At 32.2% G+C, this 12228-nt stretch overlaps 1 protein-coding gene across 1 annotated transcript; it reads left to right on the top strand.

The window, feature by feature from the left end:
* Positions 1-2478: 2478 nt before the first annotated feature.
* LOC21399745 (putative disease resistance protein RGA3) lies at positions 2479-4458 on the top strand. The gene has a single exon (XM_010102841.2). The coding sequence runs from the start codon at positions 2479-2481 to the stop codon at positions 4456-4458; it is 1980 nt and encodes a 659-aa protein (XP_010101143.2).
* The last annotated feature ends 7770 nt before the right edge of the window (positions 4459-12228 follow it).

Here is a 12228-nt window from a genome sequence, read left to right as displayed (position 1 = left end):
ACAATTGCTTCTCTCGCAAATTCCGAATGAAGCTCGTGGACACTTAGGTCCCGTTCATTTAACTGATTCGAATTTAGAATTCGAGTTTTGCTACAGTAAAAAGCTCTTAAAAACAATCACATTTAATTTTTTTATTACAGTAAAAAGCTCTCACATAAAGTCACATCTCAACTCGAATTAAAAGCTAAAATCAACGAACTAAACGAGTTATTGATAAAAGCTCAAGGCACTATAATTATCAACTCATCAGTGGAGTAATCTGGTAACTCATGAAAGTTTAAATTGACAAGTGTAATGTAGTTGCCTCGCTTTTCTTTATTAATTGTGTTCCAAATTGTATATAAACGCTAATGTTCAGGTTTATTAGAATGTGCGAATCTGAGATGTGATTACAAGGAGACTTTTATAATTTTGGATTGACATTTTCACTGCTGAAATTCAGATGACATCATCAGATCAATCCACCATTCACCGCCGTTTTTCTCTTTTGTTCTTTGTAGATTCATGTCATAGTAATAACGTCTATCCAAAATTTTTTCAAAGAGGTAAACTATCTCTTGTTTTTCATTTGTTTTTTTTTTTTTTTTTTTTTTTTTTTTTTTTTTTTTTTTTTTGGATGATGAAGTTCCAACATCTTATATGTATAATATTTACCCCATGTGAGTAGATAACATATTTAAATGTGGCGACAAAATCAATACCCAAAATTATTATGATTTAGTCAACTTTCCTTGCAAGTTGTAGGTGCATCATTATCAACTGCAGGTTTCAAAATTTTCATTCTAACAAGTTTGCGGTTGCATTGAAAAATTACAAATGAAATATTAAATATATACAGACTAGTTATAATTTATGTGTGCGTTTCTTTTTTGAACAAATATCCACTCATTTTTTATTAGTTGCCAAAAAAAATCGTGAAAACCTTCATTAAAACCCACACCAGGAAACTCAAACCATCGAGAAATCATACATTTTCTATAGTCTGTTACTTAATGTCTCACTTAGACATTAATGACCTTTTTTTGTATAAAGTCATTCATCAACTAGTGTTTTTTTTTTTTTTTTTTTTTTTTTTTTTAAAATTTTTTTTCAAATATTTTTTTTTTTTTTTTTTTTTTTTTTTTTTTTTTTTTGTGCCGATAAGGTTCCAACTCATTCTAGCGGTAAAATATTCACACTATGCGAGTAGATACAATATTTCAATGTGGCAGCACAATCAAATAGCAAAAAATATTCACACTATGTGATTAGATACCATGCAAGTTGCACCATCATATTAAACAAATTCAAAGAAGACTTTTTCTTACTTTTTTGTTTATTTATATAATATAAAGAAAATTAAAGAAGAATTTTTTTTTATTATTATTTATTAGGGCTGCCGTATTAGCAAGAAATTTTCCTCTTTTTTTCCCCGATCCTCTTGGATTAGAGCTAGCCTTAATATTATTTAATATCTCTAATCAGAGCTCCTAACTCCTACATCCATTTTTATGTCCAGATCTTTCACAAGCAATTCCTCTATTGTCACTGAATCGTTCACAGAGAGAAGTATAGTGCCGTTGTGAAAATAGCTCCGAATCTGAGTATGGCTGAAGCTCTAGTCTCATTACTCATTGAGCATTTCGGTTCCATGGCTCTTGAGCGGATTGAAGAGGAAGTGAGGCTGGTCAAAGGTGTGGATGAAGATGTTGCGAACCTCAAGACAAATCTTGAGGACATTCAAGCAGTGCTTGAGGATGCTGAGTAGAAGCAACTGAACGATGCGAGTCTAAAGAGATGGTTGGATAAGCTCAACAATGCGACGCACGGCATCGATGATGTTCTGGACGAGTGGAACACTGCCATTCTTGAATTCAAAATCAAGAAAGAAGAGGAAGCTGAAAACAATGCTTCTTCATCAAACAAGAAGGTGTGTTTTCCTATGCCCTCTTTTTGCTTCTGTTTTACCAGAGTTAAACGACTTACTTTGCGTCGTGACATTGCTCTCAAAATCAAAGAACTGAACCAAGACCTGGATAGGATTGCCAAAGATAAAGATAAATACAATCTTAACATAAAGAGGATCGTTGAACGACCTGAGCATCGACAGACTACTTTCCTTATTGATGAAACCAAAGTTCAAGGTCGAGATGAGGATAAGAGTCTGTTAATAAGCAAATTGTTGAGTGAGAGCAGTGATGATGAGAGACGCCTTGATATCATCCCCATTGTGGGGATGGGCGGTCTCGGAAAAACTACTCTTGCCCAGCTAGCTTATAATGATGAGACGATTAAGACCCACTTTGATAAGCGAATTTGGGTGTGCGTCTCAGATCCTTTCGAGGAGGTCAAGATTGCGGAAAGAGATTTCTTCTCGTCCTGGATGATGTATGGCTTGAAGATTACAGTAGATGGGAAACTTTACATGTAGCTCTTCAAAATGGTGCTATAGGGAGTACGATACTGGTGACCACCCGAAAGCAAGAGGTTTCGATCATGATGGGGGCAGCCACACACCAGATTAGTCTGGAAAGATTGTCTGAAGAGCATTGTTGGTTAATTTTTAGCCAATTGGCATTCATGGAAAGAACAACAGAGGAGTGCGCAGAATTAGAAAATATTGGTAGGCAAATTGCAAGAAAATCAAGTGGCTTGCCCCTTGTTGCTAAAACTTTAGGGAGTCTCATGCGCTTTAGAAAGACCATAAGTCAATGGGAGGACATTTTGTGCAGTGAACTGTGGGAGTCGAAAGATGTTAAAGTTAGGGAAATTTTTGCTCCATTTCTGCTTAGTTATTACGATCTAACTCCTCTCCAAAAACGTTGTTTTTTATATTGTTCGGTATTTCCTAAAGATTATAATATTGGAAGAGATGACTTGATCGAGATGTGGATGTCACAAGGTTATTTAAGTCAAACAATAAATTCCAAGAAAGAAGGTCGAGATTGTTTTGAAAGTTTAGCTATGCGGTCATTTTTTCAAGATTTCAAAGAGGATGAATTCTATGGATCCATTAAATGCAACATGCATGACATAGTTCATGACTTTGCTCAATTTTTTATGGGTAGTGAATACGTTCTGATAGAAGTTGATGGTATTGAAGAGAATAAAAAGGAAGTAGATGAAAGCACTCGTCACTTGACCTTAGTGGTTGGATCTGAAGACCGTTTTCTTACCCTAAGGCACAATGCAAAGAATTTGCGCACAATTTACATTTACTCAAACACCGACAAACTACATGTTGATAGAATGTTGTTGTTTTCTCATCTGACACGTCTTCGGACGTTAAATTTGTATCGCTGCTACATTGAAAGTTTACCAGAGGATATTGGTTTATTGAAACATTTAAGATATCTGGACTTGTCTGGCAACACTAATTTGAAGGAATTGCCTGGCACATTGTTTAATCTTTATAATCTTCAGACTCTAAGATTGGGTAATTGCAGTTCACTTCCAAGACTACCAGAGAAGATTGCAAAATTGGTCAACTTAAAAAATCTATATATCTATGGGTGTCGCTTCGAGGGCCTGCCAAAAGGGATAGCAAAATTGACTGGTCTCCTAACTCTAGATATGTGGGTGGTGCCCAAGGAGAGAAAAACATATCTTGATGTCGGAGATCTGAAAATGCTGAAATACCTTCAATTTCAAAGCTTTCTCTGCATTAAAAGGTGCGCAAGCATGGGGAATCTTGATGAGTCTGAGAAGATAAATCTCAGCAGTTGGCAACATCTTCTTGACTTGACACTGCGTTTTAGAGAAACTGGTGAGCTGTATGAAATTGGAGAAATTCTTGATGCTGATACTGAAATTCTGGAATCCTTGCAACCACATCCTAACTTAAAAGCATTAGACATCTCGGACTACCTAGGTGCAACTGTGTCCCCCACTTGGATGATGTCGCTAACTAATTTGACAAGTCTCGAACTAAACTTTTGTACAAAATGTGAGATTTTACCCCCACTAGGAAAACTGCCTTCTCTTGTTTCGTTGGTTATTTGTTGCTTGGATAGCTTGAAGAAGGTGGGTCCAGAATTCCTTGGAATTACAGAAAGAGACGAAGAAGACCACGGTACAGCTAGAAGGGATCAGGATACTCCATCCGAACCATCCATTATTTCTTTTCCGAGATTGAAAAAGCTTACGTTTGATTGGATCGAGGAGTGGAAAGTGTGGGAAGGATACAGGATGACAACAACGACACCGACAAAAATTATGCCATGTCTTCACTCCTTGAAGATTACCAAGTGTCACAACCTAGAAACGCTCCCGGATTTCCTGCAAATGACTCCACTGCAAAATTTATCTGTCAAAAAGTCTAAAATTTTACAACGAAATGTCCAAAAAGGTACCGGAAAGGAATGGTACAAGATTTCTCATGTCCTAAACATCCAAATCAATAAAAAGTACGTGCAGAAAAATGGTGTTTGGATTCAGAAAGACGAAAGTGACGATGGAGAAACATCATCAAGCGAATGAAACTCGTCAGAAGCAGAAAAATGGTGTCATGAAGCTTGGCTCTTGGATCCATGAGGCGGATAATGCTCCAGCATTTTCTGGTAATTTTACTTTATCCTTTCATGCACAAAATTTCTGAACTTATTCGCATATTTTTAGTCTTTGCTTCAAAAGCTTATGTTAACTTGTGGCCCATATGTATTTTCATAATCCCCACTTTTTTTTTTTTCAATACATTACCTTCTCTCACTATGATATTTTCTTTCGACTCTAGCCTCATGAGCATACACATGTCCAATTGGAAGAAGTATTATCCATGTGTGCGGAGACTCAAGCATTGTGATGATCTTTCCAGATGATTTCTTTCTTATGGTAAGTCATGAAAACGAAATTTTACTCACCTCATTTTTGGATTTTCCAAATTTTCTTTGGTTTCAAGATTATATGTTAATGACATATTATAGTTTTCAGATTTGTCAGGGGCATGTTTGTATGTTTCTCTACTAAAATAGCCAAGGGCCAAGAACTTTTGCAGCCACAAAAGGACACTTGATGGAAATTTCCAGACTGTCTCACTAGATCAAGTCATCATGATGCATAACCTGTTCTGGGACCACATTGATGGAAAATGGAGAGTAAGTGCACATCTAGCAAAGTGATTGCTTCTGTTCTTTTTATTTTAAGTGAGAGTGTAAATCTCATTTGAATTTCTCTCTCATTTTGTACACAAAAATTAGATTTTTGAATCACTTGTAGAAGGATAGTATTGATCTTGGAGGAGTAGAAATTTCTGCAAGATTAATGTATTCTGTTTTTCATGATGTTCAATTGTCATGATGTTAACCTTTTAGCATAGCTCGATATATTAATTTTAGATCTACTGGCCTTTCAGAGCCCTTGAATTCAACTACATGGTTATAAGGTTTCTAACTTTTATGCTGATGGATGTGCAACACAAAATTATAAGTTGCTATAGGACATGTAGCGGTCGAGGTATGTTTTGCAAAACCTATCTGTTCTATAATCATATATAAAAAAAAAAAAAAAACAAACAGTTAAATATCATCATACATTTAATAAACCAATGGATTTCGTGCTGCAGATCAAGGTTTTCTTTTATGGAAAAGCTACCGACAAATCCAAAACTAGATGTCAACGTCCAATGCCTTTATAGGTATGCAATTAAACCAAATGGCAAGTTCATTCTAACGTGTGTCCATTTTTCATTCAGTTATGTATATGTGGTTCCGATTTCTCAATCAGGTGGCATGAGATGGCAAGTGAAAATGCTGGTTGCAATTTCAGGTCGAAGAAGAAGGATGAAGACTACTCTATAAGGGTGGTTGTTGGAGCACTTTGGCTCTGGCTTTTGGGTATATGTGCTTCTGTTGACCTTTTCAGGGTATCTTCTGGCACAAATTTGCTATGCAATAAAAACCCAACCATGTCCTGTGTTAACAGAATGCAGGAATACTTTGAACTCTGATTAATCCAAGGCTTCTGTTCCACTCTACGGCGCGGAAATATCTTTCTGGACTGCTTGTTGTATGTCTCTGCATTTTATGACACATATTACTGTGAGATGGCATGATACTGTGATTGGTGATGTGCTAAATCAGTCTGTTCAAGATCAGCATTTTAACTGAAAACAGTTGGGAATGCTTTAACTGAAAACAGGAGGGCAAAACTTGCAATTACAGTATTATATTACAGTTTCAGTTTTGGTACTCATTGTATAAACAGACTAGAGGTTGCAGAGGGATATTATCATTGTAATTTACTGTATTGAGAGCACATTTTGTTCAGTATGACTTTCGTTTGGCCTTGAGAGAAAATCAGTAATCTTTGTCTGAGAATTTGGGGAGGACAAACAAGATCAAACTTGTAATTCTCCATTAGTGATCTTTACAAGCTGTCTCCTGACCCGAGGACGTGGGAGTAAAAAAAATCTCTGAACCTCGTTAAATCTTGGTGTGATTGTTTTATTGATTCTCTGTTTTTAATTGTTAGTGCATTTACTTATTTTCTTCTGTGCGCTTTGTTCTTGGTTCTAAACCTGATTCGAATTATGATTATAATATTTTTTCTCATAAAAAATACACGTAAATTAAAAATAATTTTAATCTCATAATTTTAATTCATAAACTAAACGTACACATTAGAGATTTTTAATTCGTATTTAGATATTGTATGAAAAAAAAAACTTTTACAGTTTTTGAGCCTACTTAAATAAATAAGTTAAAAGTACTAATTATAAAGAATAATGTAACATGAGAATGAGAATATGAATGAAATTTTTATTTTGTTGTTTATAAATAAAAAATTAAATATATAAATGAAAAGGCTTTTTAAAAGAGATGATTTATTTTAAAGAGCTTATAAAAATCATAAATACTTTGAAAATTAATCTAATTGATAAATTCGTGTCATGATTCGTTATAATATTTTTTTTATAAAAAATATACGTAAATTAAAAATAATTTTAAATTATGATTCTGAACTAAATAAATTTAAAAGTAATTTTAGACTAAATGAGTCAAAATCATTTATTTTTTTTTAAAAGGTTAATTTCAAACCTGCCGTAAAATTCAGACCATCATCTTCGTCCATGTAGAAAAAGTCGACCCAACGTTTACTTCTAGCAACTCCGTCAGAATTTGGGGCGGCAACAATCCAAAAGAAGCTTCTAAACACCCCTTCAAAAAAATTGCCAAAAACAAAATGAAACTCAGCATATGAACTCTACAAAAAAAAAAAAAAAAAAAAAAAAAAAAAAGCACCAAATATCTATCAGGAAAAAAAGCACCAAATATCTACAAAAAAATAATTATATTAGTTTTGTTGGTTTTAAAATTAGTGTAATAGCGTTTAGTAAATTTTGAGATTGAATTATTATTGGTATGTAAAATGACCAAAATAGACATGATATGAAATCTAAATATATAATGACGAGCACAGAGGGAGGCCGAGAGAACAAAGAGAGAAATAGGAAGAGAGAGAAACATGGAGAGAGAGAGAGAGAGCAAAGAGGGAGACGAGAGAGAGAGAGAGAGAAGAGAGAACAACAGAGAGAGAGAGAGAGAGAGAGCTTGAGAGAGAAGAGAGAACAGGACCGTGAAGAGAAAAAATTTTGGGTATGAAATTGTTTTCATTCAGAAGGGGTAAAATAAATAATGATGAAAATTTCATTTAAGAGTCTCTTAAGGGTTATTTTTTTGTAACGAAATTAAAAAAAAAAATTAAACTCGAGTTACAACTTTATTTAAGTTCATGTTCTTTTGTAAAATTTGAGTTTGAACTCGAGTTTGGGGCTAAACTTGAGTTCAAGTTTTCCCTTCAACACGAGTTCATAAACTCGAATTTAAGTTAATGAACAATATTTTTTCTATTCTTAAAAATACCATAACTTTTTCATTTTAATTCTGATTGAGATAATTTTTTTGCTACGCATTCACAATGAAAAGATGAATAAAACCAACCCATATACCATATTAAAATTTTTCATCACTATTGAGTTTTTATTAAAATACTATCTAAATACAAATTTAAGTTTTGACCCACCTAAACACAAATTCAAAAAGATTCTCAATTCAAATCATTACTCCAATGTGCACATCCAAACACAAACTCAAGTTACAACTTCAACTCAAGTTATAACTCAAACTCAACTCAAGATCATCACTCAAATCACCCTAACTCAAAAATGTAAAAGAACAACCTCTTAAATTGCCACAAAATCTAGAATCAGAAGTAGCCCAAAGACTGCTTCTGATTTTACCTTCAAATTCTCCGCAAATTCTTTTAGGAGCACTTTTTTACGTTTTTACTAAATATAAAAAATAACTTTAGCTGTATAGACAATTGATTTTGGGCTCCTAAAATTCCTACCAAACGAAGCCAATAGCAGCACTCTTTTCTAAAGATAAAATTTGCTCATTCATGCATTTGTGCGGTTTGGATGATTAGGTGGAAGTATTTACATAATGGAATTATCGTCCTCTCATAATCATAATAATGAAGTAATGTTAGAGATATTAATTTAAATTTAAATTTTTTATGTAGTAATTAATATAATATGTGAATAATTATCTTTTTATTAGTATATGTAATTTATTTTATTAATTAATGTAAAAATATTTTATTGATAAATGACAATTCATATGTCATATTAATTAATATAAAAAATTAAAATTTAAGTTAGTGTATTTAATATTATTCTAATAATAATAATGACGACCATGATAATAGATAATCATCTATACAGTATACGGAAAAGTCAAAAACTGACATTCCTCTGCTATTTCAATCAAAACGGTAAAATTTTTGTTGAAATGGCATCCCTCCTCCTTTTCTTTTAAGTCCTTTTTTTTTATTTTTTATTTTTTTTATTTTTTCTTCAAAACTTATTTATTATTTATTTTAGTTTTTTATCCCTTTTTTGTCTTGAGATTTTATTTTGTTCTTCGTTTTGGTTCTTTTAATTTTAAAATTTATTTATTTCTTCATTTTAACTCCTTTTTTACCTTCTTTTTATTTTTTCCTTAAACTTTATTTGTTTGGTTTTGATTATTTTATCATAAAATTTATTTATTTTAGTTCTTTTTTTACCTCTTTTTCTATTTTTGTTTTGAAATTTCATTTTTTCGTTTTGGTTCCTGTTACCCCAAAATTATTTATTTTTTTTATTTTAGTCTTTTTTTACCCTTTTTTATATTTGTCCCATAATTTTATTTTTTTTCGTTTTGGTTTCTTTTCCTCTAAAACTTATTTATTTCTTCATTTTAATCATTTTATTTTGATTTTTTCCTCTAAAACTTATTTATTTCTTCATTTTAATCACTTTTTACTTTTTTTTATTTATGCCCCGCAACTTTACTTTTTTCTTTTTTGTTCCTTTTGCGCTAAAATTTAGTCCCGTTCATTTCGCTTATTTGAGTTTAGAATTCGAGTTTTGCTACAGTAAAAAGCTCTCATAAACAATCACATCTAACTTTTTTGCTACAATAAAAAACTCTCACATAAAATCACATCTCAACTTGAATTAAAAACTCGAATCAGCGAACTAAACAGATATATTATCATTTTAGTCATTTTTGACTCTTTTTTTAAGTTTATTTTTTCCAGTTTTGATTTTTTTTACCTTAAAACTCATTTATTTCCTCATTTTGGTCTTTTTTTACTACTTTTTTTTTTTAATTTTTCTCTTAAAACTGTAGTCTTTTTTATTTTTGTTCCTTTTGCTCTAAAATTTACTTATTTCTTCATTTTAGTCCTCTTTTGACCCTCTTTTTTGATTTCCTGCCTAAAACTTTTTTTCATTTTTTCACTTTTTCCCTTTTAAGGATTTCATATGTTTCTAACAATGACATGATAATTACAACTTAAATTGCAATTTACTCCTCACGTGCATCGCATGTGGAGCTCAACTAATAATAATAAAAGAACTAGTTTTGACATGTAATTGCCTTTATGACTCCCTCCTTAATTACTCCAAACTAGTAAATAAACTAGACCCATTAATGATGCAACTGTTATACAGATTTTTCCGAGGGCCAGATTGTATCGGCCTTAACAAGCCACCTATGGACCGGACAAGACAAGGCCCAACTTAGGATTTGGACAAGATTCCGACACAATAGACGATGGATTTCACTTCTTGTCATACGAGTAAAAAGCACGTGCTTTGCACGTGCATATTAAATTTGTCTTAATTTTTTGAATGCATATGAACCAAAAAAATTCTTTTAAGAGTTTAGTTTAATAAATAACTATATACTTATGTAGAGTACATATTAAAATACTAGTGGTGGTTGCATTCATAGTTAGGAGAAATAGGGAAATGGGCCAACACTTGAGATGAATTAAAATTAATAGGCCAATAGTTTACATAAATTAATAAATAGGCCGAATTACTGTTTTCATCCATAACTTGTCTGGTTATAAACCATAACTTGACAGGTTATTATCCATAATTCACAGTTTTTGTCCATAACTTGTCTGGTTATAAACCATAATTTGACAAGTTTATCCATAACTTAGCTGGTTATAAACCATAACTTGACAAGTTATAATTTATTAATTTCTACAACTAAAAATTAATCTATATACTTTTTTAAGCTTTTTATATTAACCTATTTTCTACTATTTCCGTTCATAATTTAGTGGCAAATTCAATCTGATTCCACTATAATATTGTTGGGCGTGTGGCTTCAAATTAAGCCCAAAAAGCATGTTTTTAAGTTTGGGCCCAAGGCCCATATCTTTCCCTTTGTTTTAGTGCTGTGGCAGGTTTGGTTTTGCCTAATTTTACTTGAAGAAAGCATTATATATGCTATATGTATATGTTAGAGCCGCGCAAGAGTATAGCAGCCGCACACTTTGGTTTCTCCCGTTCATATACAGTTTTTTTTTCTCTTTTGTTTAGTGTAAGAATATTTGGTCATAGAATTATTCTTTGACAGTTAGAGTTTTTATTTTTAGGTTGAGAGATTTTAGGTGTATTTAAGATTTGAGTGGTGAGAGATTTTTAATAGGCTTTTGTAATCTCTTTTGGTTATAGTGAAATTTTTTCACCGTTTCTATTCATGGACGTAGGTCAAAAGCTGAACCACGTTAAATCTTTGTGTTTCTTAGATTTTTCTGTTATTCATATTTTATCTTGAATCTGCTTAATTTAACGTTTTGGGACAACAAATATGGATGAATGAAGTAGGAAAATATAGTGAGACCAATAAGATAATAATCATTTTATTTTTAGGTGGTCTATTGGAGAAAATGGTGTTTAATAAAATTGCACGAAAAAATTGTTTAAATAGAGACACATTTGATAATAACCTGTTTCATTGCAAAACCACAAGAAAGAATATATAATTAGAAGCACATTTTGGGAAAAATAAAATTCAATATGGAATACTAGAAAAGAAAATGGATAAGGCACATTTTAAAATATAAGATTTAGAACATAAAAAAAAAATTGAAATGTACATTGCAATTAAAATGTGTGTTTTGGTTGGATATTAACTATTTATGTATAGACAACCATATCATATGTGTATAAAAACAAATTTAGTGGGCAATATGATAAAAATTAATTAGGAGGTATATATATGAAAAAATAGTAAATGAGAAGCCTTTTAAGAGTTTAGTTTTGAAAAAAAAAAATAAGTAGGGCGTATTTATGTCACACCCCTAAACCGGGGTTGGTGACGTGGAGGCTCGTTTAGAAACTTAAACCTGTTTGAGAGAGAGTGATTAGCAAAATAATTTAATTCCTTTCAAATCTAAAACATTCAGGTATTTCCAAACGAGCCCCTGCATTCAAGAGAAATTTAATTTCAAGAATGGTGGTGGAATTTCCAACCAAACCAGTTTTAAAACCACATCACTGGTATCATGTCAGGAATTCCCACAGGGGTTTAGCATACATGAATATAAACATAAGTAAATGTGACATCAACCACAATCTAGCAACATTTAAGTTTACAAATCATAATCTCTTATACATGCCTTGAAATAAAAGATAGGAGGGTTACAACTCTTTGCTTCCCGAGATCAAGTCCACACCACCGGTAATAGCTACCTATTCCGCACCATTCCTCGCGTCGCCTGGAGGGGTTTAATACATTTAAAAACAGAAAAAGGTGAGCGAAAGGCCCAGTAGGATATAAATTTTATAAAGCATTTAAAATAAAGGTACTCACGGTCCGAAGATATACATCCAGAACCGATCATCCCTTTTTAGAAAAGGAAATACTCACAATAGAAATATCTGTATAATGAAAGTGTGCAGCT

The sequence above is a fragment of the Morus notabilis genome, unplaced genomic scaffold (genome assembly GCF_000414095.1).
Source record: "Morus notabilis unplaced genomic scaffold, ASM41409v2 Scaffold1285, whole genome shotgun sequence".
NCBI classification, from domain to species: domain Eukaryota; kingdom Viridiplantae; phylum Streptophyta; class Magnoliopsida; order Rosales; family Moraceae; genus Morus; species Morus notabilis.
Note: the sequence above shows the minus strand (reverse complement) of the source record. Positions and strands in the feature narration are given on the sequence as shown.

Bases quoted from the DNA above. Each gene is read 5' to 3' on its own strand.
- LOC21399745 (XM_010102841.2), top strand. From the start codon at position 2,479: ATGGGGGCAGCCACACACCAGATTAGTCTGGAAAGATTGTCTGAAGAG.